The sequence below is a fragment of the Podarcis raffonei genome, chromosome 2, assembly GCF_027172205.1.
Source record: "Podarcis raffonei isolate rPodRaf1 chromosome 2, rPodRaf1.pri, whole genome shotgun sequence".
Taxonomy (NCBI): domain Eukaryota; kingdom Metazoa; phylum Chordata; class Lepidosauria; order Squamata; family Lacertidae; genus Podarcis; species Podarcis raffonei.
The window spans coordinates 49,729,900-49,753,098 of NC_070603.1; the positions used below are offsets into that span (position 1 = coordinate 49,729,900).

At 39.0% G+C, this 23,199-nt stretch overlaps 2 protein-coding genes across 3 annotated transcripts in view; one reads left to right on the top strand and one right to left on the bottom strand.

The window, feature by feature from the left end:
* DOCK2 (dedicator of cytokinesis 2) overlaps positions 1 to 23,199 on the top strand; it is a 263,188-nt gene that overhangs the window by 91,582 nt on the left and 148,407 nt on the right. The gene's annotated exons all lie outside the window — the stretch shown is intronic.
* INSYN2B (inhibitory synaptic factor family member 2B) lies at positions 1,489 to 20,525 on the bottom strand. 2 transcript variants are annotated; one of them, XR_008328877.1, is made up of 5 exons: positions 18,570 to 20,525; positions 15,841 to 15,915; positions 3,524 to 3,720; positions 2,079 to 2,145; positions 1,489 to 1,558 (listed from the first exon to the last, which is right to left on the bottom strand). XR_008328877.1 is itself a non-coding variant. In XM_053376518.1 (4 exons), the coding sequence occupies exons 1-3, from the start codon at positions 19,904 to 19,906 to the stop codon at positions 3,540 to 3,542; spliced, it is 1,593 nt and encodes a 530-aa protein (XP_053232493.1). In that variant the 5' UTR covers positions 19,907 to 20,525; the 3' UTR covers positions 1,495 to 2,145; positions 3,524 to 3,539. The 2 variants fall into 2 exon arrangements, 1 of the variants encoding a protein (XP_053232493.1); XM_053376518.1 differs by having other exon boundaries at positions 1,495 to 2,145.

Here is a 23,199-nt window from a genome sequence, read left to right on the forward strand (position 1 = left end):
ATCCGGAGACAGAAAAAATATGTCCATTTATTGCAAAAGATATTATGCCAATAAAAGAATCTAGAAATATACAAAATAGTATATTTGAGTAATACATTTTATCAGGAAAGTAATCTGTATTGGAGCCTGCTTATTTTCCAAGAGTTGTCACTGTGGGTAGGAGGAATAGGTATTTATTATACTGTAGGAGTACATAAACCTTTAATTAAGATACTGTTCATAGAAGATTGACTGTGGTATTCTTAAATTTTTCTTCCAAAAGTTCACTTTCCTCTGTAAAGCAGAGGAATTTCAAGTACAGTAGTTTAAGAATATGTAATATGTGCTATACAGTATTTTACAAACATTCTCACTTAAGTACCTCACTTCACTTTTTTTTTTTAATGGCAGCACGTCATGTATTTTCTGTATACAGTTAGTGTTACTGAAAGCTATCCCCAGCTTGCAGGTACATACAAATGAAACCCTTCTGGAAGGCATTCCAGAGGTGTTGTAGACTGTCATCATACACAATACTTTCTAACATAGTTTTTAAATAAAGACTTTTAAATATATGTAATCTAATTCTCAATGCTGAAATATGAGCATAGTGTGAACTGTCAATAAATTTTACTTATTTGTAATGTTGCATCAAAAATCTAAATAAGAAGTGGGGTATGTGTTTGTGAGCACATCCTTTTCCTGATGCAGATTTCCTCCTAAAGCCAAATAACACATGTTCAAAGCAAGAGCCGAAGAAGGGCCTTGGTGGATCAGACCAAAGCAATCTTTTCTATGATTCTGCCTCCAGCTTGACCAGCAAGGTGCCTTTGGAAACTCATAAGCAAGGTATGATGCTGCTGTCTGTACTGTTAACAGATGGTTGAAATACCTGCTCACACAGCATATATCAGAGGAAAGGTAAAGCCTGAATTCTGAGTCTTTCCCTTTCAGAAAAAGGTGACAATTTCAGAGCCCATGACACCAAACATTTGCAACAGGCTGTGTACATTGACTTCATTCAGCATGTACCACCCCATGGATAACTGTAGGTGCTGGGTTTGAACTGCTATAAGTCGCACCCCCTCCCCTCCCCAAGGTGCACAGTGCCTAAACCAGTCATGTTATTTTGGCACCCCCCCAAGAACTGGCCACTGTACTTGGAAGTAAAAATATACTAATAATAAATTAATTGCGAATAAACAAACCATTTCCTGCTATTTCATAACACTCAAACTCATCTGTCTCAGTCTGACAAATGATAAGACCAGGCCTGTGATTGAATGCAGATGTGGAACTTTCTTCTGCATGTTGCTTATCTCTGCTGGATCAGGACACCCGTGTTCACATTAATAACATGTGAACTGGTCAGCTGTGGATGCTCAGTCTGTGACCTTGAACATAGGTTGTTGCAGATCCTGGAAGTTCCTGCAACTAGTTGTCCATATATCAGAATGTTGCTGTAATGATGTGGGATAGATGGATGGAAGAACACATTCCAGTGTTTCCGTGGTAATGTTGAAAAACGTGCTCAGGTTAACATCTGAACTTGGCATCTGTGGTCCATCTTTAAAGGATGCTGCAACACAAGGGTGGGAAAACTAAAGGCACATCAGTAACATGGATCTCATGGCTGCAGATAACTGATATATTTTGGTGCTTGTAATTCATATAAGTCCATTATCATTTTAAAATGTAGCTCTCAGTTTATATCTGACAGGCATGCTAAATGATGGTGCAATGTTCTTCTGGAGTTATTTATTCCAAATGGTGGAAAGTAACATTTTAGCTTTAAAATCTTGGTGTGATCTAAGAAACACATCTTAGAAAACTTGATTTTGGTCTCATTTGTCTCTCTTAGCATCACAGACACTTACTTCTGTAGCCACGAAAATGAAAATACTCCTCTGCCAGCTCTTAGCTGGTCATGTGCAGCACTATCCGTTATCAAAAATGTGACGCTATCCTGCAGTTCACAGAGAGGTATCCAGTGATCTGTTCCTTTCCTGACTCCCAGCATTCAAGGAACTCTTGCTCTTTTTAGAAGCCACTGAAAAATGTTTCCCTCTGGTGACAGGAGCTATAACATTGGCACTTACCACATGGATTGGACCAAGCACATGGAGAGTCTCCATGTCAGTGCCAGCAGCCTCCAGGAATGTGCACCTAGGAACAACCACACAGGGAGAAAAGGGAGGACATGCCTTAGTGTTTTTCTTTTCTTCTATCAGTGTTCCACACAGCTATGTTTTCAGGAACTGATTTACAACCCAACACTGTGCAATGTTATGTGTGCCTAAACCCATTAAGATAGGCTAGGTTATAAATATTTCTGCCTAAATTAACCTTTTGTGCCTTCATGACTTATCAAAGATAAGTCTTAACTTTTTGTTTAAACTTCAAGTCCCCTGGACAGGAAGTGCTTTGGCCTGGATCCTTTGATCGTTCAGTCAGTGTAATGAAGATTATAGACAAAAAGGTCTTCATTCCTGCCTCCCCCCTAGTGCAGATGGCTGTACCTCCTGAAAAGCCTTCCCAGAGAGAGGGGGTTCCAGATCCACTATGTATGGGGCTCAGGGTTTCCCAGGGGAGGTGAGCATGTCCAATTCTGGACATTTCTCCTTTCTCTGAGCAGCCCCCTGTGCTTATCCCCCATTGCTCAGGAGGGTTCCCCATACATCCAGAGAAACTGTGCAGGGAAGAGGAGGAGGAGACAGCAAATTTTCCTTCTCTGAACATCCTTAACTTATTTTTAGGATCCAAGCCATCATTTGTTGTTTCAGAAGAAGTAATTCCCCCCTAGTTCAAAGTTACTTTGAGTACTGCAGAGCTTGAAAAAAAATCTTATTTGTGAGCTGTGATTAAAATGGAATATAACAGTCACAGGGGTTTTTCCTGAATTATAGTTAAATATTTTATTGTTTGAAAGATCTGGAAAAATCTGGTTCTCAACATTTTCCTACATCAGCATTTATGCTGAGTGCTAGGCTTTATTTAGAAGGAACACCTTTCTACAATGTGAAGGATGTTAGGTGCACTTTGGTACAATTAATACAGAGTTGCTATAAAGGAGTTTGTCAGGGAAAATAAGCTATAAAATCTGAAAGCTTCAGAAATTCTGATTCAAGCTAACCATAACAAGGAATGGGGGACCCAAATGATTCCATCATGCCCAAGTTATATTCATGTGACGGAATTGCTAAGAGTGTCAGATTCAGAAAGAAAACCAATGTTCCATTCATTTCAGAATTTTAATATGAAATACCAAGTTTAGCTGGATCTCTATCTTGTTCCAGCCTTTTTTGAGACTGAGCTTTTTATGTATATTAAAGTAGGCACAGCCCTGACTTACAAGCACCATTTCCCCCTTCAGATATTAGTTCCCCCAGTTCAGATGTTGCATCCAGACCATGGTTTGTCTGAATGAGCATCACGGCACACTGCATTTGCCACAAACCAGGGAGTGAAGGAAGAAATCAGAGTATATGAAGGAAGGGTTTTTCATATTTGAAGTCCATACAGCTGGACCAGCCCATACCCATACCCAGTTCTTAAGGCTTTCAAATCCACCAGAAGCATTTCTTTTTCTTTGACTTTCTTCTTATTTCCTGTTTCTCAGGGACTGGATGATCAGATGGTTGCCTTTGTAGAGCCACTACAGGAGGGCATTCTTCTACTTCATCCAGTGTTTTCAGAACCTGGTGAAACCTCCCTTCCTGTTGTCTGAAGTCATATTCTACACTACATAATGAAAACAGGGAGAGAAATATGTTAGGGGGTTTTCAAGTATGCATTTCAAGAAACAATTACGTTTGACACTTTGCTTGAAACGCTGCAATTCATATGGTCAGTCAGTCTAGAAATTGAATTACTGAGCTAATTGACCTGGCATGTTAGATTTGAAATAGAAATTTCTTCCCATATTTGTAACGAAGGTTCTGGATCTATGCATGTTTGTGTAAAATCTGATTTGTATGTGAAAAGATTACCTTAAAAAGAGTTCCAGTTCAAATTATTGCACTTGGAGGTCTTTTTCTTTTAAAATATTTCATTCCAATAGCAGTTGAGGTAAAGATTTTGCTTTTCTGATTGCTTTCCTGTGTGCTTAAAACTGCTTTAGTTAATCTGACAGATGGCCAAAGCTGTCAGTTTCAAGTAGGCAAATAATTATGCAGTAAAACTTATGAGAAGGATGTAAAAATAAATATCTTGCCATTTCTCTTCTACATACTTTATTCATTCTTATTAAATGGTGTAAAAATATCTAATAAAAATATTTTTATTGAATTGAAAAGAGAGCAGTCAGAGTGTTGTGGTAAAATACAAATCAATTAAATGTATTTAAGATAGCAGTACATTATTTAAATGCTTTACATGTTTCCAGATAGCTCAGACTGTAATCAAACAGGATGTCAAAATTTAACCACTTTGTGTGTTGTTGTTTTTAATTAGGCCTCTTTCTTTTCTTTAAAAAAGGCCTCCCTCCAATTGCTTGATTTCAGATTAATAGTAATAATAATTTCAGATTAATAGTAATAATAAATCAATAAAAGCAATTTAATTTAAAATTTAGTCATACGAACATAGGAAGCTGCCTTAAACTGAGTCACAACAGTCTCTTCCAATTCTACCCAGAAATGTCAGGGAATGAACATGGGGCCTTCTACATTCAGAACAAGTTTTTTGTCATCAAGCTACAGCCCCTTTCTGATCATTCATTAATCATGCGAATTTTAAGTTGATCTATCAACATTTAATAATTCTGAAGCAAGAAGCAAGGGCTATTTGCGTTGTAGCAGGCCTAACCCTAAGAAAAGACTTTGCCTTCTATATGATGGGGTTGGGGTTTGTTTATTTATTTTCTGAAGATGGGACTTGCCGTCTGCAGTTTTTATAAGTACCAAGTACTAAAACAGCCAATAGGCTTACTGGGTTAAATTTTAAGTTTTTACTGTTAGTGTATAAACCCCTAAATAACTTTCTGAAGGCTCCCCCTATATCCCTGCACCTTGGTCATCTGTGTGAACCTTTCCTTGTGTTGTCACATACGTGGTGGCTCAGACTAGGTCCTGCCTAGCACGCACTTTGTGGAACACACAGCCCTTTGAAGTTACACAGGCTGCAACATTGTAGATGGTGAATTGGATGCTAAAAACATTTTGTTATTTTTTAATTTTACAGGCTTTCCCAGAAGGATGAATTGACTTTTGGGCTGTATCTGATTTCTCTTTTGAGAATTGCTTTATCCATTTCAACTTGTTGCATTTTTGCTGTTATATACTTCTATGGTATGTTGGAATGTTCAGCCATTTATCAATATACCAAACAAATGAAAACATACTGAAAATGTTTAAAAAATAAAATAAAAACCTGCTGCCTCATTAATTGTTTAAGGCATCAGTCCTATACTCAAATAACTGGAAAAAAGCTTCACTGAAGCCCAACTAATGGGTAGATCTGAGATATGCAGGGCTCAGGCTGTGACGAGTGGTCTGACTTACAGCTGATAAGTATGCCACAGAGTGACTTTCTGCTTGTTATCCAATTACCTTTTCCAGTGTGTTGCCATTATCTTCTACCCATTTTAATTTGTAAACTTGTAGGTGGTTGAACTCTGGATTTAGGCCTAATGTTTATCTTATAGAAACATTCAGCAACAAAAGGGAAAATGCTTAGTGTTTCCATCACATTATGGTGTGTATCCAGAGAACCATTGTCAGAATTCCATTGGGAATTGGGCTTTCCCACCTACCAAGAAGTCATCCCAGATGGGGTGAGGGGAGAAATTGGTGGAAATCAGAAATCCCTGAGTGAAGTGATAGGGGTTTTTCTGTTTTTACCATATCATGCTGAGGTTCTGCTTGGTAATATTAAGGAAGAGAAACACAACTGATTTCTCCATTAGGGATTTCACATAATATGCAATACAACAATATGACTTAAAATATCACTGAGGATAAATCTATGATGGCTGCTACAATGACTGGGCAGTTTCCAGGTTTCAGAAAGTACCAGTTGCTGGGTCCTACTTGGAAGCTTCCCAGAGGCATTTGGTTGGCCCTGTGTAGAACAGTAAACTGGACTAGTTGAACATTTGATCAGATCCAGCAGGGCTGCTGCCATATTCCTATGAGAATAGAACTTAGAAGATGCCACCCACATGAATAAAAAGGTATTATGCAATTTCTGCTAATTTAAAAGAGTTGCTGTTACTAAAGCAGCTGTACATCCTAACACTAGTTTGACTCTGTTTGTCTCTAGGTCGTCTTCCCGCTGTTCATTTTTCCTGCACCCAGTGACTGCTTTGTGTTGCTTACAAGGCACTAAGTTAAAATGACCTGCAGACCTAGAAATGTGAGGTGCAAATTTTAATTGGAAGATTAATCAATTAAAGTGTTAGCTGATTTATTGAAAAGGGCCAATTTTAATTGGTCAGGCCAAATTTAATCAGTGGAGCTGTGATTTAAAGACCCATTTGTTTATCTTTTTAAGGCTATTTGACTGTGGTGTCTTGCTGTAATAGGCAATGAAACAGAAAATAAGAAAGATGACTTTCCTTTTAATAATATGGCAGCGGTTGTTCATTAAGTTATCTTGAATTTCCTTCAGTATCTCAAAAGGGACTTCTGGTTAGCCTTTGTTTACATGCAAATATATTTAGATGTAATCAGCTGAAAAACATATGATCTTTAATTGTTTGACAACCCTCCTAAAAAAGGTTCTGATGAGAGCCGTGGTTCAGTTATTTTCTATCTGGCTAGATGTAGAACAGTCCAAGTCTTTCTAATTATTCTTACCTCATAAAAAATGAGCAGTTTTTTTGGGGGGGATATTCTATCTGCTATGGCCCTGGAACCCTCAGACTTAGTGTTCCTGAGCTGATATGGACCCATTAACTATCTCATCCTGAGTAAACACATTGACATAAGATTCTGTGTGTACCCCCAAAATCCCTTAGCATTTGATCTTTGACGATTATATCACTGTCTCTTCTGAGGATAAAGACCCTGTTGTCTAGGAAGAAGCCAGTGACAGCACCAACGGCCCTTTAATTAGTAGTGTCTGGATTCTCCAGATCAAACTACAGAACTCTGGCAGCTGCAACAAGCCAGGGCTGAGGCAACTCTATCCTTTCCTGCCCTTAGGTGTTGTTTGTGGTCTCAAACTCTTGTTTTTGTTTTTGTTATTATTTATAAAAGATTTTATTGGACTGCAAAAGTACATGTCTTGTATCTTTTTTCAAGTTGTACAGTCCTTTCTATAGATCAGTTACATTGGTTATGAGACATTAGTGTTGAGTACAGTATAAAGAACCTTTGGTGCTGTCTAGGGTCCTGAAATTGCTCTATCATGAAGCTGGTTTGAGCAGTCCTCTGAGCCTGCTTTCACCATCTTGCTTGCATGTCACCCAAATGATGGAGATTGCTGTGGACCAGGGTATTAATGAGGCAGCACCATCTAGAGCAGAATGGGTCTGGAGGTATTTTGGTATTTCTAGTACAGGCCAAAACACTTCTAAAAAAGGCCTCCTTCACCATCAGTTTATTTTTAGTGGGAAATTATAGGTGCGCCCTGGGTGTGAGTTAGATATCCCTGAAAGTGTGCTACTGATGAACTGGAGAGAATGGGGTAAATGGTGGGAAAGGTAGACTTTTAATGAGCATTTTCGCTGACAGGGTTATTTTGCTATGGAATAAGAAATATGATACATGTTCACACATTAATGGTAGCTTTCTTGACCATGTAATATCGATATTAAATGTTGATAGTTTATAAGAGCCTTTTGGAATAATGAATTTTTACTATCTTCTCTCTGTGAGAGTGTGTCACAAACAGTTCCCTCATCCAGTGCAACAGCTCAAAAGAGATCACAGATAAAAGTTAAAGCGATTAAATGCCATACTTGCTTTGCATTTGAAATTCAGAAACTTTGTGCTAGATTGCCCAGTAGATCATCAATGTTTGACCAGATGGCTATCAATAATAAGTTTATCACTTGCTAAGAGTACGAGTAATCTTCAGAAAGAGATAAGTTGTGTGGGATCACCAGCATACTTGGTTCAGGAACAAGCTTTTAATTCTGATTCCAGTAGTTCAATTCTAAATGTAGTAATAACACGTTAAAAAGGATTTTTATAAGGATTATTTAGATTACAGAGGTCTCCACTGTTGCTCGCTCTTCAGATGGGAACAAGCTACATACACCATCTGTCAGTATCATCTTAGGAAAAAGTTTTACAAAATGCACCCCTCCTAAAGAGGCAACATTTTCAAAACACATTATGATCCATCCACTTATCTTTTGGGAAATATGCATACACATAAGCAAAATATCTTAGTGTTTTCCTGCTTCCTGACTGGCATGTGTTGTTGCTTACCTGTCTCATAGAAAACATTTCTAACTGGTTTATATCACAGCATAAGACAGGATATTTAAGTGCCCCAGATCTCTTTCAGACCACTTAGCAGATGATTCAAAGCAATGTTTCTTACAGTGTTAAAATGTATTGTTTTGCATTTTCTGCTTTCTTAACTGCTTATAATCATAGAATAGTAGAGTTGGAAAGGGACCACAAGGGTCATATAGTCCAACCCCCTGCAATGCAGGAATCTTTTGTTGAAATCACTATGATCTCAAGTTGCTATTTAGCCACAGGTTGTATGTGAGCAACAGTCTATAACCAGAACACAAATGGACCATGCCACTAGGCACAGATAAGAAGCTATGCGGACACAATTGCAGCCTTCCTGATCAGATTTAGCAGATGATAATGTGATAGTGCAACATGACACAGTTCACCTGTTCCACCTGTATCATTTTTACCCCCTCAGCACCTATCAATAGAAGCAACTTCATTATGTGGCATGAACAGATTCATGATCAAGGTGTCTCCCCTGCCAGGTAAGTATTCATGACAATCTACCATGTCAACTCGAAAGTAAGTCCTATTGAATTCAGTGGGGCTTACTCCCAGATCAGTGGAGTTAGGATTGCAGCCTAGGTTGCACTTTGCAGGGCTGTGCAAGAAAACTAAACACTGCAGTGCAGTTGTGAAGAGTAACATCATAGTACAGGATTCCCATTTAAGATTTGCCTCTATTTTAACAGGAACCCATGGCATTCACTGAAGTAAACACATGTATTTATTTTAACACAAATATCCCACCCCCTCAAAAATAAAATAAAATAAATCCTGCAGGAAATCAGGGCCAGCTGCAGCTCACCACAGCACATTCTCATGTGATAGAAGGATGTAATGAGCACAAATTATCAACTGTATAATAAATTTGTAACCTGGAACTGCTAAAACTATAGTGAAAGAAGCAATCTTGATGATTCTGCTGGATGTAGGCACTTCAGATGGTACAAGATAAATTGATGTTTGGTTCACAGGACCTTTTTCCTTTACTTTGAATTGAAGAGTTGACATTCTGTCTTAGGCAAGCTACTGGCACCATGAATGCCAGTTTGTTGGGGAAACAAAAGTGGCAGGGGCCTATTGAACCTCATGCCCTGCTTGTGGGTTTCTCATAGACATTTTCGTTGGCCACAGGGAGAAATAGGATGCTGAATTGACCTTTGGTCTGATCCAGCAGCACTCTTTTTATGTTCTTATCTTGAAGGTGAACAATTTTTACTATTTCACTACTTACACTATTTTACTTTTGCGGTGCAACAGAAAAGTGAGCCCACAATTCATTTCAGAACAAAAATGTGCCTTAGCTCTCAGAAATTTGGGAAACACTGCCCTAGTTTTTCACCTTGAGGTAATTAAAATGTTACTCTTAATCTCTGGGGGGGGGGGGGAGAAACCACACTATCTGTTTTTCTGTTTGCATTTTCTTTCATCTTAAATAGTGACCTCTTCCATCAGTATGTTTATTCAGTTAATGTCGTTTGAACCCAGCTGACTGTAAAATACACAAAAATTAAAATTTCTTAATTAAAAATATGCCCAAGCCAACTTTTTTTAGCTTCCTTCAGATCTTACATTTAGTATCCTTAACAATTCATACTTGCTACCCCTCTGAAGCTGAGATAATTAGATGGCAAATTCTCCCTTATGTTTATAGTAAGCATAATTGCAAGTCTTAAGGGTATATTCTTTCCTCTCTCATTAATGTGATTCAAGAGAAAACTATACTCCATTTTTGTTTCTATGGAAACGTTGACCCTTGTAATTTCAAAGTGGTACACAGAGAATTTAGCTGGATGAAGCATGTTAGTATCAATCGGAGTTAAATAATGCAGGGATATGCAATAAGATTTTTGTAATGTTTTGCTTCTTGTTTTTTTTTAACCTGCAGTGCATTCCTGTGCATGTTTACTCAAGGCTAATTCTCATTCTGTTTTGCTTACTCTCAGTGAAGAGTGCATAGCACTGCAGTCTACAATATATGTATTGAAGCACAGCTCTTTAAAAAAATATTTTTAATTGATTTTATAAAGAAAAGTTGTGAAGATGAAGCACAACTCTTGACTATTCTTAAGTCTTAAAAAAAGGTTGTTTAATTCCTTTAAGAAGACCTATGATCATTGGCCCACCTAGTTCAGTGATGACTACTCAGACTTGCAGTAGCCTTTCAGAATCTCAGACAGGGCATCTCTTCCAGCCTTGCTACTTGAGAACTTATTTAAATGGAACTCCCTGGGATTGAACCTGGAATGATCACTGACACCCCAGTCAGGTGTTTTGCCTGTAAAACATCCACGAGAGTGGGAAGAGCAGGGGATGAGAATGTTAAGCTTCCCACATCCCACTCCATGGCTGTCACTATCAACCTCCAAGTCACAGACAGTGAAGGTCTGAAGCAGGAAGCCTTCTCTATGTAGTTCAGTACCTGATTTGAACAAGTGCCCTGATTTCTCTCGAAATGTACGGATTCTATATCACACCTCTAGCTAGTTTTGTTGTTTGTACTGGATGGGGTTTTTTTGTGCCTACCTAGTATAAGGTTGGAGAAGGAACCTCACAGCATGTTCATCACCTTCCATAAACAAATAATCTCAGTGTATAATTTCCTTTAGCTGTTGTTGTTTAGTCGTGTCCGACTCTTTGTGACCCCATGGACCAGAGCACGCCAGGCACTCCTGTCTTCCACTGCCTCCCGCAGTTTGGTCAGACTCATGTTTGTATCTTCGAGAACACTGTCCAACCATCTTGTCCTCTGTCGTCTCCTTCTTCTTGTGCCCTCCATCTTTCCCAACATCAGGGTCTTTTCCAGGGAGTCTTCTCTTCTCATGAGGTGGCCAAAGTATTGGAGCCTCAGCTTCACGATCTGTCCTTCCAGTGAGCACTCAGGGCTGATTTCCTTAAGAATGGATATGTTTCTTGGCAGGGATACTGGAGTGGCTTGCCGGTTCCTGCTCCAGGTGAATCACGTTTGGTCAAAATTCTCCACTATGACCTGTCCATCCTGGGTGGCCTTGCACGGCATAGCTCATAGCTTCTTTGAGTTATTCAAGCCCCTTCGCCACGGCAAGGCAGTGATCCATGAAGGGGTTCCTTTAGCTAGTTTGGCTTAACTGTAGGTGACTAATCAAACTTGCAGTGTACTTATTCAAATTTCCTATTAGATATGTGTATTCATTGTATACTTAATAAGCAAATTGATTAAGGGTTAAGTCACACATTCAGTTAGTCAGCATCCACTATGGACCATTGCCTTTAAGCGCCTCCCAGCTTGACCCTGATTTTGGAATGTTTGCTTCCAAAGCATATAAGAGGCAATGATCCATGTTTTGCTTACTGTTTGTAGACTGAGGCTAGCAGTTTCATCTGGTAAGGTTAGTTACATGAAATTGTGATAACAGTTATTTGGTAGCATGTAAACCTCCCTCAATGGCAATGTATAATTTAAAAGTGACCTAAATGGTCTCAAGCTGTCTTGGTGACCTGTAGCCTAATGAGAAGACGAAGCAATTCTAAGTATAAACAGGGTGGGTAGGTGGGGAAGATAATTAAAATCACAGGGAGTCTCAGATGTGAAGGAACTACTTTGATTAAAGTTGGTTTATGCCCTAGAATATTTTTGTATGGTACTAGAAGATAAAATTAACCAAGAAAATGTTAGGCTAACTTTCAGTAATAAAAATAACATAAAAGTAAGCATAATTGAAGATCTCACTGCATAATATGCAGCTTAAATTTAAAATAAAATAAAACCCAGATCCCTCTCTCTTTCCCAACCCACCATTCTAACACAGTTGAAAGGAGTAAGTGGATCTGTTAGGTAGAGTTGAGTGGGACTGAAAAGGTCCATGAGTTCAATTAGTAGCCAGACATCCCACCTTGTTACAAAGGGGAGCAGATCTCCCCAGTACTGCAGATAGAAGTAGATGCTTCACATGATGTATGGCAGGGATATGACCAGTTCGTTTTACAGTAATGAGTGGCACAATTCTCTGCCTTTTCCAAGTACTCAGACAGCAATATTTCATCTCTTGTGAAATAATCACTTTCCCATTGCGATAGCGAGTTCCGTATAGAATGTTGTTACATGAATGTTGCAGGCATTTATTTTTAACAGTGGCATGCGCATGAGTTAGAAATAAATGCATAAGTTAGACATAAAAACAACAAAAATATGGCATTATCTATCACAGAAATTGCAGGCAAGGGGAGATTTAACCAGATGAGGAGTGGCTGCACAGCAGGGAAAGGAAGGCTAGGACAGAAAAAGTGTGGGTTATCAAGGTTATTGAATTTTGGCAGAATTTGCACAATGGGGCAGATAGTTGGCAGTCACATGAGCTGTTCAGAAGAGATGGACCTTAAGCCTTAACTCCTAGAATCTGAAGCAAGCAACAAGACTCAAGAGAGTTGTAGCTGGTGGCGCTTGTTGCCTAGAAAGTTTCAACAATACTGCAAGAATACAGAATGAGAAAGAAGCATTTAACTAGACCACTGTTTTTTAGAGCAGCCAAGCAGATGACACCTCATGGTCCCTTCCAACCTTATGATTCTATGTCCTAGATACCTTTGGGAAGCCCACAAGCAGGACATGAAGAAATAGTTCTCTCCAGCAGTTTGTACAGGTATTTAGGAGCATACTGCCTCTCAACATGTGCATATATCTGCCATGATTTTGATGCCCTGTATGTGGTAAAGTTCAGAGAATCAACACAGTTCCTTTGGTTATAGGATACCTGCTCCTATAATTTTGAAGCTGACATTCACTGAATGCCTAAACTAATAAACTGGATGAGTTGTTCTAAGTTAAACTAGCTCTTTATATTATATTAAGAGATAGGAACTAAAGCTTTCATGGTAGATGTCACAAAAGTACTTTGGTGCTTACGCTTCTTCCATAAACCGGCAGACAAGCAGTTGACTTTATTGTGTGCATTAAATAATGTGAGGCTTCAGAATGAATGTGAACATGCAAGATTATTGATCTATCCTGTTTCCTAATGCAGAACATTTTCTCTCAAAAATTGATAAGCTTATATATTTGGTCTTCTTTGGATTTCAGTGATTTATTTGTTCAGGTAGCTTGTTTCTGCAAGTAATTTAAGTATCAGATGATTGAGATAAATTTAACTATGTAAAAACTACAATAAAGTAGCTTTTTTCCATAAGCAGGGGTTAGAGGCTTCTGGAGAAACTTAGATTACAAGGGGCCTCTACCTTGGCTTCTGATTCACTTTGCAGCACAACCACCATGCTGGCATCACAGCAGTTTTTGTTCTCCATTGATGTATTTCACCTTAGTGTAGGCCAACCACAAGAACTGCTTTGTGGCGCTATAACATCAGTCGTTTTGCTAAAGGGAAAGTTTATGTTTTAATTTCATAAAATTTATATATATTGTAGGGAAAACCTCAAAGCAGTTCCATCGTGAGATACACTGAGGTGAATGAGTGACTCAGTTCTGCAGTTTAAGTGACGGCTCTTGCTTTTCATGCATAAATGTGTATATCAGGAAAGCTGGTTTAGAAATAAGCTGTTGTAAAATTGTTCTAGTAAAATTGTAAATTTTTTTTAAGAAGAGGATATTGGTGACTGGAATCTTACTTGGTGAGCCGTCTGTGCACTTGCCTGTCTCTGCTGGGTGCCAGTGTTGTACGGGACTTTACAAGCATGCTTTGCTAATTTATTTTTTATTCATAAAATTCAAAACAGATGTATGCAAATTAGAATATGGAGATATTGAAAATGAAGCAGGGCATAATTACCAAAACAAAGCAGAAAACATAAAATTAAACCAATAGTGTAGCTGCACTTTTGCTAGATGATACCAAAATTCCGCATAGTCCAGCACTCCTTCCAACTGTGTCAAGCCAGAAAACTGTCACTGTATTTATATATTTGCTTCCTCTCTTTTAAGTTTTAACCTGTGATGATCTAGGAGAGGATATCCTTTTATCCCATGGTTGCTAAATTTCTTTGTGCAGGTTTTTTTTTTAAAAAAATACAATCCAAATATATAGCAACTAGTAGATAACATCTGTTTAAATGCTTGCGTTGACAACTGCAATTAAGGGGAAGCAAGGCTTCTGTTTTCTGAAGCCATGTAGATCTCCTCATGCCATTTATTATTTCTATAGTGGTAAGCTTTACAATAAAAAAATACAGCAGCTCCCACCGCTAGGCTTTAAAACCTCATCATGTTGAATTATTCTAGCCTCAGGAAGGCTTTCCACTAATTTAACCAAGACAAGCATTATAAAGCAGTTTCCTGGATCTCCCCTGCATGCTTTGTTTAATATTGGCATTATGTTGGCCAGCTTCCAGTCTTCTGGCATGGAAACTTGTTTTAACAATACATTACATATTTCAGCAATTTCTCATTTGAGTTCTCAAAGAACTGCCATGAGGGCACAATGTACAAGTGGGCCTCAGACATGTTTAATTGAGGTAGCAAAGTCCTACATTTATAGATTAATTGACTTCACATGAAAAACCCATGTTAGAGAGAAGGCTTGAAAACTAGCCAATTCTCTTTGGAAATCATCTGGGCATACAGCCTTCACATGTGCATTTCCTGACATTGAGGACAATGAAATAGTAGCATCCTGTCTTCATCTGCTGAATGGAATATTAAGTCATTATCTGAGTCTTAAGAAGAAGCCAAAGGAACACTTGCAAAACTGAAGGATTGTATCTGTAACACGTTCACATGTCACATTCAACAAATGTACAATCTATACCCACATGTACATTAGCTGGGCTGGACACTCAAAGATTTATTCACATATAATATTCAACAACTGTACAGACTGTGTGCACCGTAAATGAGTTGTAGAAATCAACAAACGAACACTCTTTCACACAGTGTAATTTCTGAACAGACCTAGACACAGTGGTGGAGGAAGGGGGGTGCGGGGGGTGCTGTCCATCTCAGGAGTCATTACTGGGGAGGGTGACAAATGAGGGTGTGTTGTTGGTTTTTTTAAAAAAATTGGGCTCACAAAACTTTTTAGGAGTGACATGGTGGCTTAGGCGCCTGCAGGTTCTGCGCTGCCTGAAACGGCAGCGTGGGACTTGGTCTGCCTTCTGTCTCTCCCTCAGCACCCCTACAGCTGAGGGGGAGGCAGTGCAGAGGCTCCAAGCGCTGGAGAGGCCCACCCCACTCCGCCCCCATGGGCACGCCCCCGCACTAGGCTAGCTATGCCGCTGCCTAGACGTATAGGTGAAATAAATATTTGGCTATACTAATTGTACTTTACAAACACATGCTAATTTTTAAACAACGTGTTCTGCATCTCTTAGAATCAGAAACATATTCCCAAATGACCCAGAAAGCTGTCTGCAAACAAATGCTGGCTCCCTCAGCCTGAAAAGCAAGATGAGCGCTGCACCCCATCATCGCCTTTGACTGGATTTAACCATCCAGGCATCCTTTACCTTTACCTACCTGTAAATGATACATGCCGTGTTCTGGCAAGTGCTGCAGTTGTTGAGATCTTGGCCAGTGCGGTAGAAGTTCCGCCTGCAATAAACAATAGGTACTATGATTTATTTAGAAAACCAGCAATTCTACTTCTATCTCCTCAGTCACAACACTTATTCTGCAGGCACTTCCATGTGTAACGCTTCAAATTCCTAATAATATTGCTTAATATTTAATTTTACCTTGATTGAATTAGACTGGAATCCTACAGCACTTTCTTACAACACAATCCCATACAACTCAATACTCAGAAGAGAGTCTCATTGAATCTAATGTGCCTTACTCCCAGATTACTGGGAAGTTGGCCCCATTGACTACAGTAGAATTTACTTTTGAGTAAACTGTACTGTAAATCCTTGCACTGCAAATCCTTAAAAGAGCTCAAAATAGCTTATCTCTTTCTCTTACTTACATGGAAGCAGACTACACAAAATTCCAGATGTATCTCACTGGGGAAAATGTAGGTGTGCACCAGTGGTAAAAGGATTCCAAAATCCATGGTGGTAAGGCTTTGCATTGCAATGGTTGGGGGGAAAGTGCTGTTAAAATTATTGCGTATTGTATCTGTGGGCCACTTAATATACTGCATTTTTAAAGGGGATGTTTCAAGTAAGAATGTAAAGTATGAATTGTAACCATCTATTAAGGTATGCTTCATACAGGTATAATCAACATACAACTTGGATTGTCTACTGTTCCTTGAAGGGTATACATCAGTGGCAAATGAGATGCTTGTGTTTTGCCTGGTTCACACTTAAATTTATCCTTGTGATCATGAGCATATGAGTGAGGCTATGCCTGTTGCATGCAGTTACATGCAGCCATAATTGGGAGTATCAGACTGAATGATGGAAATACATGAGTGGGAAATGTTATGGAAAACAGGGCGCATTAATTAAAAGTTAGTGTTCTCTTTCCGCACTTATCCATCTTTCTATTTCACACACATGGTTTACTGCCCCTGTTTTGTTTTTAACAGAGATAATAATTATTTTAAAGTCTTCCACAAAGCCATGTTATTACAGAATGTTTTAATTTTAAATAACATGATTTGCAGCATTTCTTCCTTAAGTTGCTACCTGCTTGAGCAAATATCCAAGCTGCCATTCCTGGAAATTTCCTTCAAGGCTAGGCTCAGCAGTCATCTATCAGGAATGATTTAGAGATGAGTGCAATAACGTAAGCCTATTTTCAGTGAAATGGCCTGGATGTAACATTTTAGTGGGATTTTCATTCCCATGGGTCAAAATCACCCCATTACTCACTGACAGCTTGCACTGAGTTACGGGTGTGGGCGTGTTCAGCCCAAAACGAATCCATGAATTCTCTCTTAGGATCTAATTTTACTCTTCTTTTCAGCACTGAATGATAGTTGTGCCACCATAAAAGTTCTTTGAAAATTGCAAACATTACAAATTTAATGTCACAGTGATAAAACGAGTTCAGAAGAACCACTAGAAACCTAAAGCTTGATTTGTTATAGAGTTGAGAACTATGTTGATATTTCAGGCACTTCTGTGGAATTAAGCTATGGATTGGGTACCTGTGGCCCTCCAGATGTTTGATGCTCCAGCAAAGGTGGTTTTAAGGTAGTGCAACTGGTGCAGCCACACTTGACACTGCCCTGCAGGGGGCACCAAAACTATGCTGTAGAATGGAGCATGAGAGGGAGGGGGTGCACCAAATTTTAGCACAGCACAGGGCACTGCTGAAATTTGAGAGCCTATAGACCACCACCATGTCTCCAGCCACCATAAGCAACAATCGTGATCATAGGGACAACTGGAGTTGTAGTTCAGCAGTGGCTGGAGGGCTACTGGTTCCCCACTAATAAAAAAAGGATTGTGGTATGTCTTGGATGATAACATGGGAAACGGCAAGCTCTGTACTAGAAGAACTAGCTTTAGGCACTGCTTTTTCAGTGCTGCACATTACAGAAATAGGCCTGTAGCCAGGCATTTTTTGCTGAGGGTGCCTGAAATACACTGTAAGGAGAAGATCAATACAGAACACAGTCAGAAGGTATATTCCAGTGGTTTAATATGTTTAAGGTTGTTTTATTTGTATTGCACACTAATAAATTTTTGATTTTTATAAAAATTGAAAATAAGTTACTTGTGTTTGTAAGTCATCACAATGCCTTTGTGCTAATTTGCTAGAACACTGGAAAGCAGATGCAGTTTTGCTTCTTACAGCTTAAACAGTTAAGCAGCTTAAAAAAATATATCACAAGCAAAAGAGTTAGAGCAGCCTTCGCCAACCTGGTGCCCTTCAGGTGTTTTGGGCTCCAACTCCCACCAGCCCCAGCCAGCATGGCCAGTAGTTACAGATGTTGGGAATGAAGTCCAACAACATCTGAAGGATTGGGAAGCCTGAACTAGGAATGGTTTTAAAGTTCAAGCTGAAAATACAGGAAGGGGACTGGGCCTCCCCAAATTTCCTTATGGTTATATAACCCTGAATGAATAAGAGCAGGATTTGGTTTAGGGGATAGTGTTGTTAGCAGAGAGAAACAGAGGACAGTAGAGATGATAGATAGATAGATAGATAGATAGATAGATAGATGATAGATAGATAGATAGATAGATAGATAGATAGATGATAGATAGATAGATAGATAGATGATAGATGATAGATAGATAGATGATAGTGTTAATAAACAAAAGTAGTGTTAAATACAAAACACACCGTACCCTTCATTGAGGGCTCTGGCCTTTTCCATATCTTGAATTACATTCAAAAGGACTTTAATCTTCTCCTGGTTCGACTGCAAAGATTCCTCAACGGACTGGAGCCTATCTTGCAGGGCACACAGCTCGCTGTGCGCCAAGTGAATTTGATTAATTTCTTTAATCTCTTTGTTGTGTGGTTTTATTTCAGCCCCTGGAAGATAGGCATTTATGTGAAAGCCTTCTAAGCAGTTGTCATACTGTGGCACTTCGGTATTGGTAGAAACGTTCTCTGTTACAGTTTGACATGAGGGAACAGACGGTGATGCATTGTTGTTAGTGAGTGATGTTGTTTGTATATCATTAGTCAATGTCTTATGGTCAGAGTCTGTTTTCTGCTGAATTGGCTGCTGATGTTCTTGGAGGGAGCAGCATAATGAACTGTGGTGTAGCTGAGGCGATGACAGAATGGTTTCCTTAGTGCTAGTGTCATCCTTAAATGCGAGTAGCTCAGTATAGTTTTTTTCTTCATAGGAACTATGATCCGCACTGGCTTCATTGCAGTTACTACTTAAGCAGGGGAGAGATTTCTCTGAGCCCATGTGCACTGAACAGTTCTCATTGGATTGTCTGACAGCTGTAGAAGAATGAATTGGGCTGCTGATTTCCATTTGTGTGTGCGGGCCATAAATGGAAAAATTGTCTTGTGCAGAACCCAGGTGTGTGTATTCAGGGGCCTGGGTAGAAACAGTTGCCTTTTCCAGTATTGTAATTTTATCCGAAACCAAATGGACAGGCCCGTTGCTTTGTGCTTTAGGCACCCTCTGAAACAGCCGATTGGCTGCTCTTGGTCCATCATCTAAATGCTGCGTGATACTTAGGTAAGAGAGACTGGAAGAGATTATGTCCTGCTCAGAAAGATTGCCATTGACTTGAATTGAATATTCAGATTCATTCGGCATTTCTGTTAAGGACTTGCTTGTTGTGATTTTTTTCTTTTTAAATACCGGAAAGTGCTTCCTGAGGCTGGGAGAAGTCTGTATGGCAATGTTTTGTAATCCTTTGTGAGAGGGAGTTAGAAAGGGGGAACCACTGACTAGGGACGTTTGTGTTTTACCCAGTTCGCATGGGTCTTGAGCAGCTGCTGTCTCCAGTTCCGATTCTGCCACAGGTGGGTTGTCTGTTCCATCGTCTTTGAATCGGACTTGTTGAGATTTGCTCCTGCGATGGTGGGGCTGCCTCCGAAAATCCACTGAATCCAGACTGTTCCGCTTCAGCAGCACAGGGCGCACTTTGATGCCTTGCTGAGCCATTGAGTCGCAATTTAGTGTAGGCAGATAATGTGTTTCTTTGCGACCCATTTCATTTGGTCATTTGAGCAGCATTTGGCTTGAGGCCACAGATTCTATTGTTATTAGGTGAAAACCTAACTCTTCATTTTATGTGGACTTGCCATGTATATTTTCGTTAGCAATTCCTGGTGTTAGGGTTTTTCTTTATTACTCTTTTACTTCTATTAAAATATTATTTTATGACTTAAATAGTAAACTTACAACTTAAATATCTGATCCCAGATATTTTGTCTTTGCATAGAATATAAATAACAAGCATAATAGCAGTTTAGGGCATTTGCCTCCCTGATGCATAGTTTTGCTGGAAGAACATATCCTTTAATAATAAACTGAGACTTTTCCTTTAGGGGTTTTTCTTCTTGTTGTCCCATCTTCTCACTGTTACTCTTGAAACTAATCTTAAGTAGCTGAACAGAAGCCAGAGAGTTGTGTCCAAATGAAAGTAACGCATCCAACAGGATTAACTGGAAGCAAATTATTTAAGTATATTCCTTGATCTTATTCACAGAACTGTGGGGTTAAGGACGTCTGGCAAACTGAGTGATAGAGATCCAGAAATATTTTTGGTCTCCAAAAGCCTGTCTTTGCAGAAAAACATAGAAGTATTTTTTTTCTGGAAAAAGAAAAAGAGTTGTCAATTAATAGTCAAAGTAGCTTTCTTAAACTATTCTGCTGTCTTATACTGTCTTATACTGCTATTGCAGTATAATAAAATATAAGAAAAAAGGATCAATTAAGTAATCTAATGAATAAGTCAGCAAAGTAATATTAAAATTCAAGGGCCCACAGCATAAAATCTCCAATATATATTACTCACCAAAACCCACTGATAAGAGATGGGTCTTCAAAGCATTGCTAGGGGTGACGCCTGTCACACTCCCAAAGAGAAAGAGTTCCACAACTGCAGGGCCACCACTTAGAAGGCTCTAGTACAGGTGGTGACATACCTAATAGTCTTAACAGATGGGCATCTGAGCAAGCTTTCTGGGGTTGATCTCAGGCTACAGGTAGGTGGATACATGTGCAGATAGGCCTTCGGGTAACTTAGGCCCAAACTGTAAGGTCATAACCAGGACTTTGAATCCACATATCTACACAAATTAAAACACCTGAAAGACCTGGATGAATAAAATTCACCTTACACCAGAAAGATATCAAATGACAATGCTGGGCTCTACATATGCCCTGTGGACTGCTGACCATCTAAAGCACACCTGTTTCCATCTGTTATCAGCAACCAGTGGAGCAACCTGGCCTGGTTCTGATCACCTTTGAAGCATTGAATCAAATGTGTGCCTAAGACTTGAATTTCATTTATAAGCCCATGCTATTTTACTTTATTATTACCTGATTTATGCATAGGGTAGAAGTTCCATTTTTAAAACACACCCCTACTCGCACCATTATTTTCCTGCATGTGTTATTTCCACTCAAGGCTTTGCATATGAATCAGAAGTATCTTTTTATTTATGACAACTTTCCCAGAGAGAAATTAATTGTGTTTCTGATTTTGATTTGGTTTCATCTATGTGTGGTGACAAATTCAATTCTGAATTTAATCCTTAAAATCGGAGCTGGATAAAAAGTCATGCAAAGAACAAATAGAGCTATTTTTAGCATGTTCGTTCACAAAATCATAGGATCCTCAAACTTTAAAAATTCTATGATAACAAGGGGGGGAAAGAAACGTCCTCCCTCTGGAAATTCCTTCATGATTAGCTTTAGGCTGCAACCTGACACTTACCTGGAAAGAACCCTCATTGAACACAGTGGGACATTTTTTTGAGTAAACACTGATAGAATAGCACTGTGAGTATTCCTAGCAGTATTTACTCACTTGGCTCTTTATTTTATAGCACAATTTGCGATGCGTTATATCAGATAAGTTATTAAATCTACCCAAGTGCAGTCATAAATATGGAATTCATTTAAATGTATCATCCAAAAAAAGTGACAACTCTGCATAATATTAAAACTATATCGATTTTTCTCCCATTTGCTTTGTTCTCCCAGTACATGCCTTCCTAATAATGTTTAGGTGATTGATAAAGGTTTTTTTAATAAAAAAACTGGTTTGAATTTTGCTAGAGACTGCCTACTACGAAAAGAGAGAGAAGAAAGGGCCACCTCTGATCAATGTGCTTTTTCTTTCTATTTTTTGTTTGTTTGTTTATGGGGTGTAAATACTGAAACATTTATGCCAGCAAAATGCTAACACAGCACAGAGTGTCAAAGTTTTCCCAGGAGATAAAAGGCATTTTAGAGGTGAAATAATAATAAAAAGTTGCTGTTTGAGCAAAAGCTTAACTTCTCCCTGCCCCCAGTATAAAGGTACTTAAGAATTTAGTGGTCATATAGCATCATAAAAATGCCTGAGCAAATTTCTAAATACCTTGTGACAAGTACAAGGGAGCAATGTATGAAACATTTTTCTTACAGTACTCTTGAAGGAAATCCACAGCAAAACTATTAAGGCAAGTCATCCTAGGACAGATTTTAATGGCCAGCATTAACTTGCATAACATAAGAAACCGCAGCAGAGTTTACAGCCCTTTTTTGTGCTAAATTGTAAGTTCAGGAAGGCCAGAAAGGACTCATTGCAGTTTGATGGGCTACAGGAACAAATGTTAATAGCATCACCTTTAATTTAAGTAAATCTTTTTTTATAGCACACCTGGGACTCAGCTAGATTGGTAAAGAAAAAGCTACCGGTATTTATATGTGTTGTATATGCGAAATAAAATTGTGTCACTAGATGGTGCTGTGGACCCTTGTTTTTCTCTACCTATTTTCCCTGTTTAAATTTACAACGCATTTAATTGAAACGCTTCTTTGATGTGTCAAGATCTAGCCCTGTTTTCAGTGGGTCGGTTATTTGATGATTTTTGGCGATTTTTAAGAATCCATAGGTCCTGTCCTATGTAACAGTCCTTCAATATTGCATCAGGAAATATAATACATATTAGAGATCTGCGGGAGGCAGTGGAAGACAGGAGTGCCTGGTGTGCTCTGGGTCCATGGGGTCATGAAGAGTCGGACATGACTAAATGACTAAACAACAACAACAACAAAAGAGATCTGTAGCTATTACCTTAGCTGGTAAATTCTGGTACATATAGTTCTCAGCCCCCACTATTAAATCAGTGAATTGTAGAACTTATATTCCACCCACCCCACCACTATGCAGACTTCTAACGTCTCCTGATGCATGTTCTCAATAGCGCCAAACTCATTCTCTTCTGTCATGTCTCTTGTCTGTCATATGTCTCTCCTACCCATTTGCCATGTAGGTACAAATCTCT